Here is a 24,975-nt window from a genome sequence, read left to right as displayed (position 1 = left end):
TGAATAATGAGATCACTTGGACACAGGAAGCGGAACATCACACACCAGGGCCTGTCATGGAGTAGGGGAGGGGGGAGGCATAGTATTAGGACATATACCTAATGTAAATGACGAGTTAATGGGTGCAGCACACCAACATGGCACATGTATACATACGTAACACACCTTCATGTTGTGCACATGTACCCTAGAACTTAAAGTATAATAAAAAAAAAAATGTTTCAAGATGCTGTCAACATATTTTAGTGTAAAACTAATAACCCAAAGGAATTACAAGTAAGAAATGGATAATAAAAAACAATAAACATTTATGGATCGTCTATGATATGCCGATCACTGTAGTGGGCTGCAAAACATGCCAAAAAAAAAAAAAAAAACAGATTATACCTAAATAACATCCAGATTTTACAATAAAAGACTTTTAAATAACAATCTAAAATCATATATATGCCTTTGAAATGTATAAATTTTTCTTTACAATCAATTGACTTCACTGTGTTCTGCTTAGGCTGAAATTAAAATTCGTTTTCCTAAAGCCCCCCAAATCCTGACAACATGAGGAAACACTATGACTTGTAAAGACAAAGTCAAACAACTTACAAATAGGTAATATTATATACATTATTGATTATGCTAATATATACATTATGTGTTACAAGTGTATATTATAATGTATTATCTACACGGTGATAGTAATTTAAAGTGAGCCTTTTTTTCTCCACTATTCTAACCACTAACAACAACAAAAAAAGCACTGAGCTAAAAAAATTTTAATTAAAAATTTAAAAGCATTTTAGTTGCATTTCATTTAATATTAATACATTTGGGTGAGTCAGGTAATATTATGCTAATATTACATACATTATGTATTACATGTGTATATTACAATGTATTATCTGCATGGTAGATGGTAATTTAAAGTGAGCCTTTTTTCCTCCACTGTTTTAACCACTAACAACAAGAAAAAAGCACTAAGCTAAAGAAAGAATTTTTAGTTAAAAATTTAAAAGAATTTTAGTTGCATTTCATATCATATTAACACATTTGGATGAGTCAGTCAGCTAATAATGAGTAGTAACACAAAAATTACACTGAGCCAAAGTCTTACTGCTATCAGAAAAGTCACAAAGAATCTTTACCTCATGACTCCCACTCTCCTCACTTAGCCCATAACTAAATTTAAACCATTCCTGTAAGAACTGTTCTTTGAGAAGTGGAAAGAATATTTCATGCATAGCATTAAAGAAAATGAGCTTCTGGATAAAAACACACAGAAGACGGAGAAAAATAAGGGCTGCTTATAATATCACACTGCTAACTATAAATTCCAATTTCCTAATTCTCTCAGGCCATAGTTATTCTTCTAGTTTTAGAAGAGAGGAGATAGGCAGTTCTTCTAATTAAGCTCCCTCCCACTTGAAATTTCAGTCTTGTAAAGCTCCCTCTGTTTTTATGCTAGCCTGAGAAATTTGCTGACAATGAAATTTCTACTTTAAATATTCAACATGATTTTAAATGGGTTTCTTCAAATTACTCTTCAGTGGACCTTTAAAACCACAATTGGAGCAATAAAGGTAATTAGAAATAGCAATGTAAATGGAGTTCAATCTCTCAGATGTCCTCCAAAATGTAACATCCCCTGCTCTTACCCAGTTTCCCTTAGGATGTTAAACAGTTCAACCATTTATCATTACACATCACTCATTCCATTTGCACATCACAAGATATATCCCTGCCATTCCAATTAGTATCCTACTGTGTCACAGGAGATAGAATGTTAATCACAAGAGCTACAGCAGTTAAACTGAAATAGTGTACATGAAAAGGATATACAAAATGACAAATGGAGAGACTCTTTTCAAGTCTTGGCCAAGCCACTTAGTAGTAGTGTGACCTTGAGCAAGTCCCTTAACCTCCTCTCCTCATCTGTTGTGAAAACTGAATAATTACATGAGCGCACTTTATAAGCTGCAGGTACTATACCAATATAATGAGATACAATGATTATAGCTATATATGTAAGCTAAAAAAATCTTGACCCAGAATAATAATTGAGGTCTACATCAACTTAAAACACTCATTCTCCATGCATCCTAATAGAGCCACGTGTCCAAGAGAGGTCAAGCAACAATCCTTGGAAGAAATGCTGCTATCCTGGCCAGGGGGAGGTATCACAATCTCTCAAGTCATCATGTACCTATCTGTTAATTAGATAAGTTCTTTACGCAAATGTAAGCCTGATGGAGACACATTATAGCCAAAAACACAATTAATGCCAGTGGGAAATACAGCAAAACTTCAAATTAAATTCTATTTATACTCTACCACAAAGTACAGTTACTTGTTCACTGGAAACATATCATTGATTACAAGAGCTAGTGGATGAAAGCATTAGGAAGATCCTGGGATCAGCCAAGAAATATGGTACAGGTACATTCAAATTCTTAAAGAAACTGAAACATACTTTCACTTATGCATACCGTTAATCACAACCAAAAGCTTACTTAAAAGAAGTGTAATAGTCTCATGAATTCAGTATTATGTATATATATATTTTTGAGACGGAGTCTCGCTCTGTCGCCCAGGCTGGAGTGCAGTGGCGCAATCTCGGCTCACTGCAAGCTCCACCTCCCGGGTTTACGCCATTCTCCTGCCTCAGCCTCCCTAGTAGCTGGGACTACAGGTGCCCGCCACCACGCCCGGCTAGTTTTTTTTGTATTTTTTTAGTAGAGACAGGGTTTCAGCGTGTTAGCCAGGATGGTCTCAATCTCCTGATCTTGTGATCCGCCCGTCTCGGCCTCCCAAAGTGCTGGGATTACAAGCGTGAGCCACCACGCCCGGCCTCAGTATTATATTTTTAAGCCTGGCAAGAAAAAAACTAAAAAGTATGTTAGAAGAGTTCTCTGTTGCTAAGATGAAAAACTTGAGATATAAGAGGCAACATCTTACAAAGACTACAGAGATACAACAGTTGTAGGTTAATTGAAACGTCCATTAAGGTCTTCAGTCTTCAATAGTTTCTAGAATCCAAAACGCACATCCCTAGCAGAGTTAAAAAGATACTCAAAAATTTTAAAATAAATGTCAAGTAAATTATTTAATCCTCAAAAACCTCATTACTCACAGATAATGATCAGGATCAAACTTGGCCAGCTCAGCAGCCAGGCGCTTCTGTCTTCGTTCAGCTGCAGGGGTGAAATCTGGATTCTTAATATCAATAACATCACTCAATTCATCCTGAGGACACCCAGAAAAGAAATAATTGCTATCTCCTATTTTTAGCATTTAAAACTCAAATTTTATACAAAATGCCAAAGCACAGGAAGAACCTAACTGATCAGTAAACCATGATGCCACCTGTGACATTTAGATTCAAATCCAACAAATGTTTAAGCACCTACTACTTGGTAGGCCCTGTGAGATCTTTCTCATAACTTATCTCATTTAATCCTTACAACAAGCAAGCTGACTGACAGATATTAAGGCTATAAAAGTTTAACATAAAAAACAGAATGGAATAAACCCCTACAAGCAAGTAGGAACACTTAACTCAACATCCATTTCCCCATTTACACCTAGATATTTGAAAGTTATTAACGTAGAGTGGCTTGATTTTCAGACATCTACACATAGTCTCTTCTTTCTTCCTATAGTCTAGCTCAGCTGGCCTAAAGAAGCATTACCATACAGACAATATCCCTTATACAAAATGCTTGGGGTCACAGTGTTTTGGATCTTGAATATTTCTAAATTCTGGAATACCTGCATTATACCAGTTCATCAGGCCTATTCCAATAATCCCAAATGCGAAATGCTCCAAAGAGTATTTCCTTTGAGGGCCATGTTTGTGCTCAAAAAGTTTTAGATTTTGGATCATTTCAGATTTCAGATCCTGTAAAAGACTACATACAAGCTGAGCGTGATGGCTCACACCTGTAATCCAAGCACTTTGGGAGGCCAAGGCGGGTAGACTGCTTGAGTCCAGGTATTCAAACTACCCTGGGCAACACGGCGAAACCCCATCTCTACAAAATATACAAAAATTAGCCAGGTGTGGTGGCTCACGCTGGTAGTCCCAGTTACTCGAGAGGCGGAGGTGGGAGGATGGCTTGAGCCCAGGAGATGGAGGCTGCAGTGAGCCAAGATCATGCCCCTGCACTCCAGCCTGGGCGACAGAGCCAGACTCTATGAGAGAGAGAGAGGAAGAGAGAGAGAGGAAGAGAGAGAGAGAGAGATTATAGGCTCATGCCTATAATCCCAGCACTCTGGGAGGCCAAGGCAAGCGGATCACGAGGTCAGAAGATCGAGACCATCCTGGCTAACATGGTGAAACCTCGTCTCTACTAAAAATACCAAAAATTAGCCGGGCATGGTGGCAGGTGCCTGTAGTCCCAGTTACACGGGAGGCTGAAGCAGGAGAATGGCATAAACCCAGGAGGCGGAGCTTGCAGTGAGCCAACATCATGCCACTGCACTCCAGCCTGGGCGACAAAGCGAGACTCCGTCTCAAAAAATAAAATAAAATAAAATAAAGCAGCTCTTTTCCTCTCTCCTCTTCCCCCTGGCCTCCAGATTCAGGGCCTCCACATACAGTCATGCAACATGTACACAGCAGAACGTGAGTGTTCTATGGCAGTGCAAGCCCCACCCAGGCTTGTTCTATGCACAGTCACATGCAGCAGCCCTGTTCAAACTGGACCCTAAAAAGAAACAGAAACAAACTAAAAGCAAAGGTAGCTTGGGGTTTAGAAGTAGAAGGCATCAATCAACCAAACGGAAGAAAGAGGATGAGAAGTGTTCAACTACAGCCGGAAAAAAAGGTTCCTTTTTCTTTTAAACAACTGCTATGGCCACTAGTTACTACAGCTATTTAAAGACAGATATTGCCAAAAAAAGGTCATGTAGGATTTAAATTAGGCTTACGGAAGTTTACGCATAGGTTAGGCAGAGACAATCCAGAGAGAAAATAAAGAACAGTGAACACATCCGGCTAGTGGGTCTCCTGGAAACAATGGCCTCAGGTCCCCGTGTAGCCAAAAGGACAGGGCCAGCAAGCCTGGCGTCCTGAGGCGCTGGCAGCAGCAGTCCCAGGAGCTTGCTGGGTTGGCGCCCAAAGACTCTAGGATTGTTGCTGCTGGCAGCCACCACTGCCAGAAGCTTGTTGTGAAGTCCTGACTTTGAGCAGCCAGGGCAGTTTTCCAAAGGCACCCTGGTGGCTGGCAGCAATTTCAGAAAGGAAAAAAAGACTAGGGGTAGGGAGCGTGTATCTCTGTGTATGGGGAGTAGAGGGAGGAATGTTCAGAGAATTTGTTTCAGCAAAAATATTTTATTTTCTTATTATCAGTATAAAATATAGAAGTTTACAAGCAAATCCTGCCTAAAAAGTTGGAGGCAGGCCAGGTGCGGTGGCTCACACCTGTAATCCCAGCATTTTGGGAGGCCAAGGTGGGTGGATCATGAGGTCAGGAGATCGAGACCATCCTAGCTAACACGGTGAAACCCCGTCTGTACTAAAAATTACCAAAATATTAGCCAGGCATGGTGGTGGGAACCTGTAATCCCAGCTACTGAGGAGGCTGAGGCAGGAGAATGGTGTGAACCCAGGAGGTGGAGCCTGCAGTGAGCTGAGATTGCGCCACTGCACTCCAGCCTGGGCGACAGAGCAAGACTCCGTCTCAGGGAAAAAAAAAAAAAAAGTTGGAGGCAAAAAATGTGAAAGACTTCTGTAAAGGGCTAAATTATTCAATGAAGAAAAGATCCCTGAGTTGAAATTATGAATTTTTTTACTTTCTTCTTTGTATTATATTTTTATAATAAATCTGTATTGCTCTTATTCTTAGAAACAAAAAAAAGCCATTTTTCATCTATGGAGGGAGGAAAAAGCTGTAAAAATACTGATATGAATAGTTAATGAAGCTGTATGGACATCTCTTCATCTACGGGCAGAACTAGAAAAAATAAACTTGTGCGAAAATAGTATTTGAGAAAATGGTGAAGTTTTCAAAATCATTTTAAATTAGAAGAGATGTTCTAAAATATCTTATTTGTGATCATCATTTCAGTTTCTTCTAGCTGCTTTACTCACAGAAATAGGGTCACATTATTAACCTCACATGATCACTCAGTTTTGAACCACTTGTTACAGCTGCCATAAACAGAGCAGCTGTGAATGCAGAAGAACTCTACAAGTAATTAACCAATTATGCAAGATTTCTGTGGCAATATTTCATAAAACATATCTACCTTAATACCTTCAAGAGGATACATTTGAATTTTTGGAATCTTGGGTTTACACTTGATTTCTGAAAAAGTCTGGTTGCTGCACACAAAGCACTCAGCACAGTGCTATCCAAATCCCCTGGAGCAAGGTGAGCTTCAGGATTCACTCAGAGTTTGGAAAGGTAACATGGCGCGCACACCATATTTTACATAATACCCTCTAAGATGTCTGGGGCAGCGCCCATATCCAAACGCTACTTCTACAAGGAAGTTTTGAATATGTACACTAAGTGGGATTTAAAAACCTGTATCATTTCAGGTTAAGTTTTGCCATCAAATTAAATATTTTAAAACTTTTAGTTTTCAGAACTTTGTGTGATCCCAGCATTCCACATATGGGGTTATAAACCTATACTATAAGTAGTATACTATTCACTTTATAAAACCCTTAGAGTTTTCCCAGATGCTCAGCCGTTTTTCCCCTACATTAGGGAATATGCATTCAAATTGTTTAGAGAAACAATGCTCATGCAATTAAAATTTGAAGAAGAGTTTAATGATTTTAGACAATTAAGCCATTTTAAATGCTTAGAATAATAAACATTACATTCAGTGGTTCATTTCCCTTTTTTTCCTTTTTTTTTTTCCCCCCTGAGATTTAGTCTCACTCTGTCACCCAGACTGGATGGAGTTCAGTGGCGCAATCTCGGCTCACTGCAACCTCTACCTCCTGGGTTCAAGCGATTCTCCTGCCAGCCTCCCAAATAGCTGGGATTATAGGCATGCGCTACCATGCTCAGCTGATTTTTGTATTTTTAAGTAGAGACAGGGTTTCACCATGTTGGCTAGACTGGTCTCGAACTCCTGACCCGCCTGCCTCACCCTCCCAAATTGCTGGGATTACAGGCATGAGCCACCACGCGCAGCCACAGTGGTTTATTTCTGATGGGAAATAGAGGGATGTAAACAAAAAGGGATTAGACAGGAGTGAACTATATTGGTTAATATTTAATGTTTTTAACCTAACTAATAAATATCCAGGTATTTGACACATTAGTTAAGACATCCAAAAAGATAGAAAGTATAGCAGCTTTAAAAAAAAAAAAAAAAATTAAATTATTTATTAAGTGAACATTTTCAAGATACAAGAATTTCTGACCTAAAAGGGACTCGTTCTAGGTTCACATTATGGCATTCCTGCAACATCTCAGCAACGTGTCAGAAATCCTTCAAAAGGATTTTCCGTAAACAGCAGCAACAATTAAGTAACAAACCCCTGGCCTCAAGAAGCACTTCTAATCTAAATGTAAAATCTGTACTTAGTCGTGTGACATTCATTATCATTCATGTATAGCGTTAGATTGGCAAGCCCCAAACAGCCTGACCACAAACTATCTCTTGGCCAAACAACTGAGGTCCATTCACTGTCGTTCCTGCTACAGACAAAACTGACTATTCTAATTACCTCTGAGATCACCAGCGATTGTGATCAAGCAGAGAATATGGGCAGACTACAACTCAGCAGAAAAACACCTAAGTTTTTAGAAGGAAGGCTATTTTATCAGCATTATTTGCTCCTAAGTAAATCTCAATTTTGTTCCCTTTAAGGAATTTTGAGAGCATTTTATATTTTTCAAGGGCAGGAGTCTTTACAGCATTCTACACTTTCCAAAGACTTTTCACATGCATTCTCTTTTTAAATTTTCAAGACAGCCTTATAAAGTAGGTGGGCAAATTTATCCCCACTTTCCAAAAGAGGAGACAAAACTTACTTGTGGTCAAATAACTGGCCTGGTATCCCAAACCTAAACATAGGCAGGAGCAGGACCAGAACCTGGGTCTTTTCCCTCTCCTTGGTAAATTCAAATATGTCTTACGATAATAAACCACATTCTAAACAGGTTTTGTTTTGTTTTTTGAGACAGAGTCTCGCTCTGTCGCCAAGGCTGGAATGCAGTGGCACGATCTCAGCTCACTGCAACCTCCGCCTCCTGGGTTCAAGGGATTTTCCTGCCTCAGCCTCCCGAGTAGCCGGGTCTACAGGCAGGTGCCACTATGCCTGGCTAATTTTTTGTATTTTTAGTAGAGACAGGGTATCACTATGTTAGCCAGGATGGTCTCGATCTCCTGACCTCATGATCCTCCCGCCTCGGCCTCCCAAACTGCTGGGATTACATGCACCACCACATCCGGCTAATTTGGCCAACATGGCAAAACTCCATCTCTACTAAAAATAGAAAAATTAGCCAGGCGTGGTGATGCGCACCTGTAAGCCCAGCTACTTGGGAGGCTGAGGCCGGAGAATCGCTTGGACCTAGGAGGCAGAGGTCGCAGTGAGCCAAGATCATGCCACTGCACTCCAGCAAAGTGAGACTCTGTCTTAAAAAAAAAAAAAAAAGAATAAACAATGGGCTGGGCACAGTGGCTCATGCCTGTAATCCCAGAACTTTGAGAGGCCAAGGCAGGCAAATTGCTCAAGTTTGAGACCATCCTGGCCAACATGGTAAAACTCCATCTTTGCTAAAAATACAAAAAACTAGCTGGGCGTGGTGGTGGGCACCTGTAATCCCAGCTACTCAGGAGGCTGAGGCAGGAGAATTGCTTGAACCTGAGAGGCAGAGGTTGCCATCAGCCGAGATCGCGCCACTGCACTGCACTCCAGCCTTGGCGACGGGGTAAGACTCCGTCTCAAAAAAAAAAAGAATAAACAGACAATGGTGCCTACTACACACCAAGAATTAGACAATTTGATCAAAACACATAATCTCACTCTCACCAGGAACATTCTATTTCATGTATATACAGAAGAGAAGAGACATCATGCTGTAAGTACATGATCACATTTTTCAGAAGTATAAAACATAAAGCTTTGCAGGAAGTATGAGAGAAGAGTTCTGCTTCGCACTTTGGAAACTTCATGTCTAGAATACGGAATAAAGGGGAGAAAAAAGAAAGCCACGGGGCGTCTGTAAGAACAGTACAGTTAGGCAGAACAGCCAATGATATGGAAGGGAATGAACATCTATGTACTTTAGCTGTGCTAAGTGCTTAAATACAATCACCTCCTGTAATATTACTTTTAAAAACTACTGAGTATAAGCATAACTGAAATTAAAATATCCAAATGGAAAAATCCTATAGATCAAGATCTTTCAGAAAGACAACATACCTGTAACCGCTGAAACACTCCTGATCTTAAGTTTCCAAATCCATAGTGGCACTGCGGATTCAAAGCACTTTCTGATACCTCTTCATAGGGTGTCTGCTCAATTTCCCAATCAAATTCTTCATCGTCATCAACTTCCTCAGGAATCTCAGAAGCATCTGAACGTGTTAAATTTTAATTTAATTTTTTTTAAGTATTGGACTTAAGCACAACTAGGGGAAGAAAAAGTATAGGAAAAAATGCCCACACAGATGTACCAAAAGACACGTACAAGAATATTCATAGCTCCGCTATTCACGATAGCAAAAAAAAAAAAAAGAACCAAAAATGTGGTATATTCATACAATGGAATATTACATAGCAATGAAAGCAAATGAATCTCAGCCAGAATATGAATAAATCTCACAAAAATAATGTTAAGGGAAAGCAGCCAGACAAAAACAACACATACTGTATGACCTATATCTGCAACACAGTAACAGGCAAAACAGAGAATAGTGGTTACCCTGGAGAGAGCACAAAGTAATGGAAGAATACAGGATGGGGTTCCGGGGTGTTGGAAATGCTCTATTTCTTGACAGAGGTGGTGTTCACTTTACATCGGTGGTCCCCAAACTTTTTGGCACCAAAGACTGGATTTGTGGAAGACAACTTTTCCACAGATCAAAGGGGTAAAGAGATAGTTTTGGGGGATGAAACTGTTCCACCTCAGATCATCAGGCTTTAGATTCTCATAGGGAGAACGCAACCTACACCGTTCGCAGGCACAGTTCACAGTAAGTTCATGCTCCTACGAGAATCTAATCTGATCTGACAGGAGCCAGAGCTCAGGCAGTAATACTCCCGGCCCTCCGCTCACCTCCTGTTGTGCATCCAGGTTCCTAACAGGCCATGGATCAGTACTGGTCTGCAACCTGAGGGTTGGGGACCCCTGTTTTACGTAACTCACTGAAATGTATACTTCTGATGTTAGCTCAAGATGCTAATATTTTGCCAACCACAAAATGCTGCTTCAATTGGTCCAAAAATATGAGAGATCTGGTTCAACAGGATTTTTAATGTCTTAATTATATCACCAAAGAAGCTATTTTCATATGGTTTCACATGAGCACCTTATACCTGAAGTATTTTCTTCAATTTCCTATTCACTCTATCCCATTTCCCCTACAAATACACAGCATTCCAAATATTTCTATTTATCTTAATTTCCTTCCAACTGCAATAAACATACCTATTTCTTCCACAAGTGGTTTTGCTGTCCTGGATTTTCTTGGTGCCAGAAGAGCAGTTAACATGTTTAGCCCCTCAAAATGCTGGCCAGGGGTTTCTTTGGGCAGGCGAATGGTAAAAATTCCTTAAAGATAAATTTGTTTTACGCTTAGATTAAAATATTCAAAAAGCTGGACACAATAGCTTACACCAGTAATCCCAATACTCTGGCAGGCTGAGGCAGGAGGATCATTTTAGCCCAGGAGTTCAAGAACACCCTGGGCAACATAGCAAGACCCCATCTCTACAGAAAATAATAAAAAAAAATTTTCATTAAAAGTAAAAAATAAATAAAATAGTCAAAGACTTCATAAATATATCTAAGAAATATATGCCCTGGTAAAATACAATTCTATTTTACAGAGCTCTAAAACTATGTCCTCATAGATTTGGTGAATACAAGTCAAGATAGAAAAAGGTTCCTAACGAGGGTTTTTCAGAAGCTGTCATTTCTATAAAAAATTATTAATCTGGTTGGGTGCAGTGGCTCAGGCCTGTAATCCCAGCATTTTGGGAGCCTGAGGTGGGCAGATCACGAGGTCAAGAGATCGAGACCATCCCGGCCAACATGGTGAAACCCCATCTCTACTAAAAAATATAAAAATTAGCTGGGTGTGGTGGCACACGCACCTGTAGCCCCAGCTACTCGAGAGGCGGAGGCAGGAGAATCGCTTGAACCCAGGAGGAAGAGGTTGCTGTGAGCCGAGATCGTGCCACTGCACTCCAGCCTGGGCAACAGAGCGAGATTTCGTCTCAAAATAAAAAAATATATATATATATTTTTTTAATCTGTTAAAGCTATAGAATACTTTAATCTTATACAGTATGACCTTCACCTACTGATAATATTAAAAATCCAAGTTAAAACTTCTAAAAATCAATGGCCTAAGAAGGTAATAGCTTAGAATTAACCAGGAGTTACTAATTAGACTTCTGGAAAAGGAGGAAAAAATCCGAATACCTAATCCAATGGAGAATGGCAGCAGTTTTAAAAATACACAGAATCTTAGATACAACAACTATGGCTCAATAAGGTTTTCGGGCACGTCAGGAGATCTATCCCTAAAGTCTATGGCAGACTCAAACTCTATGTACTTCTTTTCTTTCCTTGACTGAGTTTGTCAATCTTATTTAGGCTTCCCTGGGAACTTACTACATTATTTAGCACTCTTAAATTTTAAAACATTTTGCCTCTTTCAGTGTACTGAACTGAATTTCAACATATCAAATACAACTCAGCCCAAATATCTCCGCATATACAATCTTCCTTAACTCCTGTGTATTTTTAAAATTTAATAATTTTGTTTCAATATGCAACTTACCTATAACTAAAAGCCAGTTTACTATCTAGGAAGGCAGTTTCACTATACTTCATTACACATTAATTACACTGCATTACAGGTTAGATCTCTGTCATTTAACCCACCTTAGCCCAGTTCAGTAAGGTCAATAAATATTCATTGAATAAAGTACACAAGAGTACACAAGGTGTTCTAAATCCGATGACAAAGGAAGCCAGTGGCTTCTATAAAGGAAAAATAAATGGGTTCATGGCTAGCTGAAATGAAGGGCTCATCAATCATGAGGAGAAAATTCAATTAGCCTTTAAATGCCACCCACGCATAGTTTCTCTCTCACCTACCTGTTATTAAAATTCAAGTGTGAAAATTATACAAGAAAGATTCCATTCATAAGCTCATAAGTCATCTACATTTTTTACAATCAATCATTTCACATGTTCTAATTTTTACTTTTAAATGTCTACTAAATGAAGGGAAAGTACTCTAAGATATAGAACCAGAGTATTTAACTTTACTTTGAAGAATATTGTGAAATACTTTAAAAGACTTGTGGGGGACAAAAACATCAATAACAGGCACTAGACACTAAGAAGCAATAAAGAGTGATCAGAACAGATTATACTTGAAAGATATCGAAAGGTCCCCACGGTATCTTGAAAGATTATTATGTAAATAATGTGAAAAATCCCAAGAAATAAACTAACAAAAATTCCAAAGACGATACCTTTATCTGCGTCATAGGACCCTTGCTCGCTTCCATTTTCTACTATTCTTCCAGGAAGGGTTAATCTGCAGATTTAACACAGGTCTCATGAAGTCCTTAAATTATAACATAAGTGGCCATCAATACTTGTAAACATTTAACCATCAAAATAATCATTTTTTTAAAAAGTTCCTCAGTATTACTTTCACATTTTAATAAACTAAATAAGTTAGATTCGAAATAAGTTAGATTCTTTCCCCAACTAAGAAAGCAGAAATCAGAGATGACTCATCTATTTGAATACCCTTAGTCACCAATAAAATAGATACTGAAAAAGAAAAACCATAATAAATAATAGTTATCACTACTGTTAAAATACAAGTTGAGTATCCCTAACCTGAAAATCTGAAATGCTCGAAAATCTGAAACTTTATGAGCACCAACATGACACCACAAAGTGGAAAACTCCACACTTGACCTCACATGATGAGTCACAGTCAAAAAGCAGTCAAAATTTGGGTGCATACACAAAATTAATAAAGGTATTATATAAACCTACCTTTTGGCTATGTGTATAAGGTGTATATAAAACAAATAAATTTCGTGTTTAAACTTGAGTTCCATTCCCAAGGTATCTCATTATGTATGCACAAATATTCCAAAACTCTAGAAAATCTGAAATTTCAGATAAGGGACACTCAATCTGTACAGACAAGGGATACTCAACGGGAAACAATAAAGAAACATAAAACCAATCGCTTTTATCAAGCAAATTACTACTTTAAAAAAAAAGCAGAAAGCAAAAGTGTCAAATCTCATCATTATTATGTGGGGATTTACCCATCTTTAGTACTAAAAGAAAGGAAGTGATTGGCTGGGTGCAGTGGCTCATGCCTGTAATCCTAGTACTTTGGGAGGCCAAGGCAGGTGGATCACCTTAGGTCAGGAGTTCAAGACCAGTCTGGCCAACATGGAGAAACCCCATCTCTACTAAAAATACAAAAATTAGCCAGGCGTGGTGGTACATGCCTGTAGCCCCAGCTATTCAGGAGGCTGAGGCAGAAGAATCACTTGAACCCAGCAGGCGGAGGTTGCAGTGAGCTAAGATCACGCCACTGCACTCCAGCCTGGGCGAGAGTAAGACTCTGTGTCAAAAGAAAAAAAAAGAAAGAAAAAAGAAATGAAGTGATTTCCCAGCTTCCAGTTTTACCCTAGTTCAATCAGTCTTCCACTGAGGCCCCAAAAGAATTTTTCTAAAACAGGAATCTAATTGTCACTTTTCTATTTTAAAAAATGTCTATGGCTGCCTGATATTGCCTAGATAATTTAAACTCATCAGAAGGGCATCTCAGGCCCACTCCGTATCATTCCAAACTTGAAATTTGAGCTTCCTTGCCTCCCATGGCCCTCCCCCTTCTTTCTCATTAAATACAATTAAAAACAAAAACACCTGACAATCCCAAACGGCCCAGAGCCTTTAATCCCAAGGTTTCCTCAAGCTTCAATACATTTTCAGAATGAAAATCCCTCTAAGCCAGAATAAGGAGTCAGTTTATGGATGAGTTTGTTATAATGGTTACAAACACTAACTTTAGTGTCAGAATCTGAATTAACTCCCAGATCTGCCATTTACTAGATGTGTAACAACCTTCTTTGTACAAGTTAATCATTCTTCAAGAATCATAAATTCTTCTTCTGTAAAGGAGGGAAATAACAGTAACTATCCATGAGTTACTATGAGCATGAAATGAAAATGCAAAGAGCTCAGTGGTTGGCACAATAGGTGAGCATTCAGAAAATGTGAGCTATTATTACCAGCTCCCTTCCCCTAAACTCTAAAAGCCTAGAGTTCAATCCTTACTGCATAGGAAATCATATTTGCTTACAGGGTGCCTCCCCAGCTACACTCTCCGTTCTTCAAGGAGAGGGACCAGGTTTTATTCGTCCTTGGTATGCCACAGCAAACTGTATTTTTTTTTTTTTTTAAAGACATAGTCTTGCTCTGTTACTCAGGCCAGAGTGCGATAGCACAACCTTGACTCACTGCAATCTTCGCCTTCCAGGTTCAGATGATTCTCTCACCTCAGCTTCCCAAGTAGCTAGGACTACAAGTGCGTGCCACCGAGCCCAGCTAATTTTTTTATATTTTTAGTAGAGATGGGGTTTCACCATGTTGGTCAGGCTGGTCTCAAACTCCTGACCTCAAGTGATCTGCCCACCTTGGCCTCCCAAAGTGCTGAGATTACAGGCATGAGCCACCACACCCGGGGGCAAACTGTATTTTCAAAGAATGCCCATCTCACAGCACTCTTCCCAACCATGAAGGTCTATGTCCCCTCCTCTTAAAATTCAGCAGGCGCTGGGACTGTTTTGATTAATACAATAAAGCAGAAGTGACACCGGAATTAGACCTTCAACATACGAATTTGGGGGCAAGAGTTGGGGGGGTGCCCATAAATAATCCATCCACGGCAACGGGTAAATAATAAAACCTCATTGTAATACTGTCCTAATAACAAATGAGATAATCCGTATAAAGCACCAGTCTGGAGTAAAAATTCAATAAATATTTGCTACCACCATAATCTTCCTATTCTTCACATCCTGGCTTAAATATCGCCTCCCCAGAAAGGCTGTTCCTGACTACTTTATAAAATATGAGCCCCTCTTCATTCTATATCATGCACTTCTTTCTCCTCATAGCACCTGCCACAATTAGGTAGACGGCTAGTTTATTGTTTTCCTCTCCCCAGTGTAAAGTACATGAGGGCAGAACTTTGTCTTGTTCAGCGCAATAATCCCAACACTGAAACTCAATAAACAAACTAAAGAAATAAGTGAATTAAGAAACTGGAAACTGCAATATATTCAAAAAGGTACGTTACACGGTATAAGGGAAATCCGAGCAAAACTGGTTCAGGAACAGTGAAAAAACGACCTTGACTGGTGGAGAAGGTTTGTATCACAAAAGTACTTGGGTGGGAAAAGCAGGCTGCAGCTGCACTTGAGAAAAATTAGGAGGATGGATAAAGAGAAGGACAAAAGATTGGCAATGCTTTACGATGAATATGTAGCAGCAGGTTCTGTGGAATGGGGTTAATAGCAGTGCTTATCCCTAAGCAACACTGTCAAAGTTAAATGAGATACGGCATTACAAAGCACTTAACGGAACTGCTTGTCCACCACACTGCGGGTGATCAGTGTTAGCTGCTACTAAGGTTACGATTCTGCAAGGAGAATAATTTAAACAGATCAAGTACTGACGGCCCCTCACGAAGACTTGGGGGACACAACCACACATCAGGGGCAAAACCAAACAGAGGAGCAGCAGACAGCAGGGAAGCAGGAGAACTAGGCTAATATGGTGTCAAGAGGTCCAAAAAAGGTAAGAATTTCAGGAAGCAGGGAGGAGACAGACAAGAGATGGATCAACAGAAGGCTGCCTGAGCAAAGTTAAAAGGACCGACGGGTTGGGAAGTCACGGGGATGTCAGCGCGCGCCGTTCGTAGGGAGGGAGAGACTGGGAGAGCGAACGCGGAGTGAAAGGAAAGAACAGAACAAGTCAGAACGGAACGAGAACTAGGGCGACAGGGCAGAAACGGGCAAGTGACACGGTCCAAACGCCACTTTTTCAAGTGATTCCGCAATCCTTTGATGTGGGATTTAAGAAAGCTTAAGAAGGAAAAGGGCTTCTGCAGCATCTAAAACGCACCCCTGGAAAAGGGAGGGCATTTCCCTGTCACCAAGAGAAGCTGCGGAAACGTCGGGAAATGGCATTCGCGCAATCGAGAACTGCTCTCTCGACCTTGCATTCTCCCGCTAAAGCAGCTATCTAACGAATGCTCCTTTCCTGCGGCCAGGCACCCAGAACTCGCCTGAGAAAGTAGGGCTTGGCGTAGAACTTGAAGTCGGACCCCTCGAAATAGACGTCGAACTCGGAGACCCGGGCGTAGGGCACGCGGATGGCGATGGTCAGGAAGTCCGGATCCTGGCTGAGGTCGAACGCCGGGGTCAGCATCGCCGCACCGGAGGCAACGGCCGGCGCCACTGGCTCTCACTGCCGCCGCGTTCCCGCCACGCAAACTCTACAATTCCCCACGCGCAGGAACCCGCGGTGTGAGCCACAGAGCTTCCGGCTCGAGGCGGAAGTGCTCTCGCGTGGGGCAGGAAGTCCCGCCCCACGCCGATCTCCACGGAGACGGGACGCCGTTCGAGAAGAGGTGGAACTTTCGAAACCGCCGGGAGGAGAAAGGGCGTGGCGAGTGGTGCCTGGGCGCAGGCGTTGAACCGACCGGATGACTAGCAACCAAGCCTTTTGCGAGGTTTTTAGAGATGATTTTAACAACACTGGCTTGGCAGGTGGACAGACGTGCGTTTGAATCCCTTCCTGGCCACAACTTCCCAGCTGTAAGACCTTGGGAAGGTTACAAAACCTCTCTATATCTTCTGTGAAACGAGGATGATACGAGAACCTGGCCCCATAGAGATGCTGTGAGGGTAGCGTGAAGTTGTGCATGTAGAACTCTAATAACGAACTTGGCAAGTTGTCAACGTTTGATGTGCTGAAGTAGTCACCGCAGTAGCCGCAGCAGCACCGTTACAGTGGTTTCCCTTAGTCCTCACCTGCCTTATTAACAATTCCTCTTACGCTTTCCCTTTCCTCCCTCTCTCCACTTCTCTTTTTGTGCAGCTTTCTCTCTCATTCTTAACCGCTTATTTGAAGGGTTTTCTCTTTAACAGATCATCCATCCCACTAATCTCATCTAATCCACGCTGCAAACTCTAAAGAAAACGACTCACAGAGGTTAAGAGTATATTTTATAACCATGCATTTTACAGTGATTAGAACTCAGAACGTTTGCCTCTTACACCGTGTCGGTAATTGCATTCACAAATTAAGGTCCCTCTGTATTCCGCTTCTTTTCTTTTTCTCACTCTTGTCCTTACACTTGTCTGAGGACATCTTTTCTGTGTTTTTTTTTTTCTACTTGTCTTCCCTGTATTTTCTCCCCTTGGAGTGTGCCCCTTATACTCTCTCCGTGCCTCTCCCACTAGTCTCCCTCTTCCCCCACATATTCCCTTGGTCTTTCCATACATGTCGTTTCCTGTTATTCCACCACTAATTAGAATAATCCAGTTGCGGTATTTATTCCATGGTTTTAAGTATCAGTGGAAAGGAGATGAAAGTCATCTCCTAGGACAGTGGAGATAACCAGAAAACTTCAAAAGCCTTTTCAATCTCCAACTGTTTTATGATTCTAAGGAAACATTGTTGAAACTTCATTAGGACTCAGAAAAAAAAAAAAAAATAACAGGGTAACTGAATACTTACTATGTGCCAGCACTGCAGCAAACCCTTTATAATGATCTCATTTTCCCTCCTGACAGCTCTATGAAGTAGGCATTATATATTCCCTTGGCTTGCACAGGATCTCACAGCTAGTAAGTGGTGCAATGGGAATTGAAACCCAGGTGAGTCTGATTCCGAGGCCCAGGCTCTACACTATTACGGAGTTGACTCCCTCTGTTATTACCACCTACTTCCTTTGTTTCACATTCTAATGCCAAGCCTGCCTGCTTTAGACCATACTGAGCCTTACAAGTAATAGGCACTCAATATTGACAATGAATTGATGCCAACTTGGATTTAGTAAAGCTCTCAAAAGGTCCCTTGAGATAGGCCTTTGACTAAACTATTCCAAGTTAGCTTCTTTACAAAGAATCTTGGCTGGGTGCGGTGGCTCACGCCTGTAATCCCAGCACTTTGGGAGGCCCAGGCGGGTGGATCACCTGAGGTCAGGAGTTCAAGACTAGCCTGGCCAAAATGGTAAAACCCCGTCTCTACTAAAAATACAAAAATTAGCTGGGCATGGTGGTGTGCACCTATAATCCCAGCTACTCAGGAGGCTGAGGCAGGAGAATCCCTTGAACCCAGGAGGCAGAAGTTGCAGTGAGCCGAGATTGTGCCATTGCACTCCAGCCTGGGTGACAAGAGTGCAATTCCATCTCAAAAAAAAAAGAAAGAAAGAAAGAAAGAATCTTTACATCTACCATGGGGCCTCATTCCTGTAGGTCACAAGCATTAATATTTTTAAATTATTAATGCCAGACAATCAACTGAAACAAGCTATGCTATCCATGAGGAAACTCTAATTGAAAGCACTTTGCAAACTACAGCTGTGCATTTCCTGGGTACTTTATTATGTGTCTGGCAACACACATACACACAGGACTGCAATACAGAAAAACAGACGACATGGTTCAGTGCTGCTCTCATTATAAGAAATATATATTGCATCTGTGAAACCACAAAATACTGATAGTTTCAAGTATATAACAAAGTTTTGTTGTTTTGGGTTTCTGTTGGTTTTTGTTTTCTTACAAGCAACAGTTTTCTTATTTTTGCATTTCTAATTTGTGGTAAATATAAGTTATAGATTCATTCTCACTTAAGAACATAAAGTTCTTTTTGGCTGCCATGCAACTTTGGTTCTTTCTCCTTCCTCAGAGGCAGTCCTTGTAGCTATCACTTCAGACCCATTTCTAATTCTACATCCATTTCTATGGACCCTGATGCCTTGTGTTTAGAACCATTTTATGTGGGTACATTCTCACACTATAAATGTAATTCTGCAACATGCTTTTTTTCCTACTTTGGTTCATTTTTGAGACATAGCTATATTGATTTATAGATCAAATTGAGTTTCTATTTCTGGATACAGACATTGCTTCACAATAAAGACATTTTAATATTTTAAATTAGCTCTGGTTTAGAGGGGGAAAATAGGAATGCAATTTTTCATCATTTTTGAGCATTCAAATGTTGCAGTATTTTTTATCTTTTCATTTTCTGAAAGCTTACTTTTGGATGGCCTACCACTATTTTAAAAATAGTTTTTTCTTCTGGCCTACAGAGGACATAAAATAAAATAATAAGATAAAGTTTTTTCCATGACCAACTTATTTAGGACAAGTGTGTAACCCATCATCTTTCATTATTTTAAATTGGCCCCTCCTCTGATCTAACAACCCTGATTGTGATCCATAAGCTTCCAAATTAAATGTTGAATTAAAAATGGTTTTTATAAACAATTGCAATGTCAGCTTTATTACCAAGTTCTATTGTTAGAAGTCTTTTAATGGTGAAATACTCCTTGTTTCCAGAAGGTGGCATGCATGTAGGTGATTAAAACAATGTTATCTCAAAGAATGGAGTTTTAACCTATGTTAAAAAATAGCTTCCTGAATAAGTTGTTTATATCTCTAGTTCATTCTCTGAGCCATTTTGGGGAGGTGGTGGAATCTGACACATTACTTGCAAACTACATCTTAACCACTGTATTTTGGCATACAACCATTATTTTGGCATACATCTTTTCAGTCTCCTATTCATAAAAGTATGGGAAGTATTTTCAACAAAATAATGTAATAATCTGTATTTGCTTTCTTCACTTAATATAGCATTACAGGCTGGGCATGGTGGCTCAGGCTTGTAATCCCAGCACTTTGGGAGGCCTAGGCGGGTGAATCACTTGAGGTCAAGAGTTTGAGACCACCGTGGCCATCATGGGAAAACCCTGTTAGTACTAAAAATACAAAAAAATTAGCCAGGTGTGGTGGCGCCACCTGTAATCCCAGCTACTCGGAAGGCTGTGAGGCAGGAGAATCCTTTGAACCTGGGAAGTGGTGGTTGCAGTGAGACGAGATTGCTCCATTGCCCTCCAGCCTGGGTGATAGAGCAAGACTCCATGTCAAAATATATCTATATATAATATATGGCATTACAATATTTCCATTTGACTACATTTTTGTCAAGAATAGGTTTATCCATAGTTGTACTCTTTGTACTTTTTTTTTTTTCCCAGAGACAGGGTCTTGTGCTGTTTCCCAGGCTGGAGTGCAGTGGCAGGATCATAGCTCACTGCAGCCTCAACCTCCTAGGCTCAAGCAATCCTCCCACCTAGCCTCCCGAGTGGCTAGGACTACAGGTATGTTTCACTACACCCAGCTAACTTTTTTTTTTTTTAGTAGAGACGGGGTCTTGCTATGTTGCCAAGGCTGGTCTCAAACTCCTGGCCTCAATCGATCTTCCCACTTCAGCCTCCCAAAGCACCGGAATTATAAGAGTGAGCCACCACTCCTGGCCTAGTGTTGTAACTCTTAAAAACAGAATTGAATATGGTGATGATTCATTTTAACATTTTAAGAAAGGAAAAAAATAAAACTAATACTAGGATTACAAAACTAGGATAAAAATACGAAAGTTAGAATACAAACTAGATAACATTTTGAAGTTTGAAAAAATCCTTTTGTATAACAGTGGTAATACAATGAGACTAGATATCATTAGTTTTTTATTTAAATTTATTTTATTTTAGATTCAGGGAGTTCATGTGCAATTCTGTTACGTGGATATATTGCATAATGTTGGGGTTGTCCTTCTAGTTAGCCATCACCCAAATAGTGAACACAGTACCCATTAGGTAATTTTTCAGCCCTTACCCTTCTCAGTCTCCCGCTTTGGAGTCCCCAGTGTCTACTATCTCCATCTTCATGTTCATGTGTACCCATTGTTTAGGCTCCTACTTATAAATGAGAACTTACAGTATTTGATTTTCTATTTCTGAGATTTTCTATTTCTGAGATTTTCTATATCTATTTAAGATAATGGCTTCCAGCTCCATCCATATTGCTGCAAAGGGCTTGATTTCATTATTTTTTATGGCTGCATAGTATTTCATGGTATACATATACCACTTTTTTATTTTATCTATTTATTTATTTGAGACAGAATCTCGCTCTGTTGCCCAGGCTGGAGTGCAGTGGCACAATCTCAGCTCACTGCAACCTTTGCCTCCTGGGTTCAAGCAATTCTCCTGCCTCAGCCTCCCGAGTGGCTGGGACTACAGGCATGTACCACCATGTCCAGCTGATTTTTTGTATTTTTAGTAGAGATGGGTTTCATCATGTCGGCCAGGCTGGTCTTGAACTCCTGACCTCAAGTGATCCACCTGCCTCGGTCTCCCAAAGTGTTGGGATTATAGGCGTGAGCCACTGCACCCAGCTACCACATTTTCTTTATCCAGTCAACCACTGATGGACGCTTAGGTTGATTTCATGACTGCTATCGTGAGTAGTGCTACAGTACACATATGACTGGTGTTTTGTTTTTGTTTTTGTTTTTGTTTTTTGAGACAGAATCTTGCTCTGTTGCCCAGGCTAGAGTGCAATGGTACAATCGTGGCTCACTGAAACCTCCGTCTCCCGGGTTTAAGCGATCCTCCTGCCTCAGCCTCCCAAGTAACTGGGACTACAGGTGTGCACCTGGCTAATTTTTGTGTATTTTAGTAGAGATAGGGTTTCACCATGTTGCCCAGGCTGGTCTCGAACTCCTGAGCTCAGGCAGTCCGCCCACCACAGCCTCCCAAAGTGCTAGGATTACAGGCATGAGCCACCGCACTCAGCCAAGTGTCTTTTTTTAATATAATGATTTCTTTTCCTTTGGGTAGATACCCAGTAGTGAGATTGCAAGTTCAAATTATATTTCTATTTTTAGTTATTCGAGAAATCTCCATACTGTTTTCTGTAGAGGCTGTACTAATTTCCATCCCCACCAACAGTGCATAAGCATTCCCTTCTCTCCACATCCATGCCAACATCTGTTGTTTGACTTTCTAATCATGGCCATTCTGACTGGTGTTAAGATAATATCTCATTGTTGTTTTAATTTACTTTTCTCTAATTAGTGATGTTGAGCATTTTTTCGTGTTTATTGGCTACTTGTATGTCTTCTTTGGAGAAACGTCTGTTCATGTCCTTTGCCTACTTTTTACAGTTTTTTTTTCCCCCTTATTGAGTTGTTTGAGTTCCTTGTAAATTCTGGATGTTAGCCTTTTGTTGGAGACATAATTTGCAAATATTTCTTGCCATTGATACTCTGAGTTTTGCAATTCCAAGCTATAAACTGCTTCTGAGAGGACACAGATAAATTAATGGGTAACGGACAGATAAATACAGGACTGTAAAAGAGGTTTAAGGGATGATCCCAACAGGATGTAGAGACTAAGAAGACCGTAAGTCTGACACTGGTGAACTCCAGTGGTTTTCAAACTCCTCTGGATTTAAGTACAGCTATTTTTGTTCTTTTCCCCGGTCTTTTACCCCATTCACATTACTGTTAGAGTTAAACTTGCTAAGGAGCACAGTGTTAGCACTAATGCAGCATAGTAATGAGTATTTCAGGGAGGATTCAGCCCAATTCCAATTTTACACAAGTTCAATAAAGCTCCGAAGAAAATCCAGAATGGTTACAGCTGATGTAAGAGTGTTTTTTGACAAGATTTCTGAGCAATGTACCTAAGGGCTTAGTGATATATATTTCAAGATGCTAGTCTCATCCCATTAAGTGAAATGCAGAATTACAAAAGAATGCTAACTGAACCGCATTTCAAGCCTGCTTCATTGTTTAACATATTTTGAAAAGACATCTGCAAAAGGTACTATTCTGATGCCCTGCCCAGATTCCCTTTATGGAGCCAGGAAGCTCATCTGTCACTAGCAGTGAATGTAATGGCTTCCCACTGATCCCTCCAAAGAATTGTCCTAGCCCAGGATTTCTTCACCCTAGTATCGTGTGCAGGATCATTCTTTGTTGTAGAAGGCTGTCCTATGCATTGTAGGATGTTTAGCAGCATCTTTATCCTCTAATCTCTTAATACAAGCATGAGTTTTCCTGGTGTGACAATCACAAAACATCTCCAGACTTTGCCAAATGCCCTCGAGGGGACAAAATTGCCCAGGGCTGAGAACAGCTGCTTTAGATTGACAGAAGAAACCTCCAGGATTTAATTACCACCACCACCACCACTACCCCCTTGCCCAGGCCTGCAATCACGAGGAATGATATGGGGTTCAGAAGACCAGCTCAAAAGGGAAGGTGACTCTGTGGCATGGCTTATGTGCCAGAGTTTTGTTTTGTTTTTTTAATGGGATCAGGCCAAGGCTAGATTTTCCCCAAACCCACATCTTGATTTGGCTGTCTTCCCTTTTCCCATTCCCTTTCACCTCCTCAATAAGTTTCTCCAGAGAACCCTTCCTCGTAAATCACATGCATCAAAATCTCTCAGGATCTGGCCAGGTACAGTGACTCACACCTGTAATCTCAGCACTGTGGGAGGCAGAGGTGGGCAGACCACCAGAGGTCAGGAGTTCAAGACCGCCCTGGCCAACAGGGAGAAACCCTGTCTCTACTGAAAATACAAAAATAGGCCGGGTGTGGTGGCTCACGCCTGTAATCCCAACACTTTGGGAGGCCGAGGTGGGTGGATCACCTGAGATCAGGAGTTCGAGACAAGCCTGGCCAACATAGTAAAACTCTATCTCTACTAAAAATACAAAAATTAGCTGGGTATAGTGGTGGGCGCCTGTAATCACAGCTACTCGGGAGGCTGAGACAGGAGAATCGCTTGAACCTGGGAGGCAGAGGTTGCAGTGAGCTGACATTGCACCAATGCACTCCAGCCTGGGCAACAAGAGTGACACTCCATCTCAAAAATAAATAAATAACAATAAATAAATAAATAAATAAATAAATAAATAAATAAAAATACAAAAATTAGCCGGACATGGTGGCGCATGCCTGTAATCCCAGCTACTCGGGAGGCTGAGGCAGGAGAATCACTTGAACCTGGAAGGCACAGGTTGCAGTGAACCGAGATCGCACCACTGCACTCCAGACTGAGTGACAGAGCAAGACTCTGTCTCAAAAAAAAAAAAAAATCTCTCAAGATCTGCTTCTAGGGAACCTGACTCATGAGCACACTTAAGGAACCCCTTAAACCTTCTTCACGCTCCTGCAAAATTACTGGAGAAAAGTTTCTACAATACCCATGGAGGAGAGCTGATTCAAGTCTTTATCTTACTTTTTAAAAAGTTCCTACAGTCTAGTTATCCTTAGTCTAACTAATGTTTTCCTTGATTCAGAGTAAACATATTTTTATTTTTATTATTATTTTTTTGAGGTGGAGTCTTGCTCTATCACCCAGGCTGGCATGCAGTGGCTCAATCACGGCTCACTGCAACCTCCACCTCCCGGGTTCAAGGGATTTTCCCTGCTCGGCCTCCCAAGTAGCTAGGACTACAGGCACATGCCACCACGCCCAGCTAATTTTTGTATTGTTTAGTACAGACAGAGATGAACATATTTGTAGTCCCTCATGCAGAAATGATTTAAATGTACCTTTTTTGGCTTGAAAGATTGTGGTGGGATTGTAAACTGGTATAACTACCTTAAAAAATTGTTTGGCAGTATCTACTAA

At 40.6% G+C, this 24,975-nt stretch overlaps 1 protein-coding gene across 2 annotated transcripts in view; it reads right to left on the bottom strand.

Moving 5' to 3' along the window:
- SHQ1 (SHQ1, H/ACA ribonucleoprotein assembly factor) overlaps positions 1 to 16,811 on the bottom strand; it is a 107,044-nt gene extending 90,233 nt beyond the window's left edge. The window contains exons 1-5 of one of the 2 annotated variants that reach the window (XM_003894183.5): positions 16,534 to 16,811; positions 12,680 to 12,744; positions 10,617 to 10,739; positions 9,389 to 9,543; positions 3,125 to 3,237 (exon numbers count right to left, since the gene is read on the bottom strand). In XM_003894183.5, coding sequence (XP_003894232.1) covers positions 3,125 to 3,237; positions 9,389 to 9,543; positions 10,617 to 10,739; positions 12,680 to 12,744; positions 16,534 to 16,676 — 599 coding nt within the window. In that variant the 5' untranslated portion in view covers positions 16,677 to 16,811. The remainder of the gene's footprint in view (positions 1 to 3,124; positions 3,238 to 9,388; positions 9,544 to 10,616; positions 10,740 to 12,679; positions 12,745 to 16,533) is intronic. The other variant, XM_021934231.2, reaches the window with a different exon arrangement.
- Between the last annotated feature and the right edge of the window lie 8,164 nt (positions 16,812 to 24,975).

The sequence above is a fragment of the Papio anubis genome, chromosome 2 (genome assembly GCF_008728515.1).
Source record: "Papio anubis isolate 15944 chromosome 2, Panubis1.0, whole genome shotgun sequence".
Classification (NCBI taxonomy): Eukaryota; Metazoa; Chordata; class Mammalia; order Primates; family Cercopithecidae; genus Papio; species Papio anubis.
Note: the sequence above shows the minus strand (reverse complement) of the source record. Positions and strands in the feature narration are given on the sequence as shown.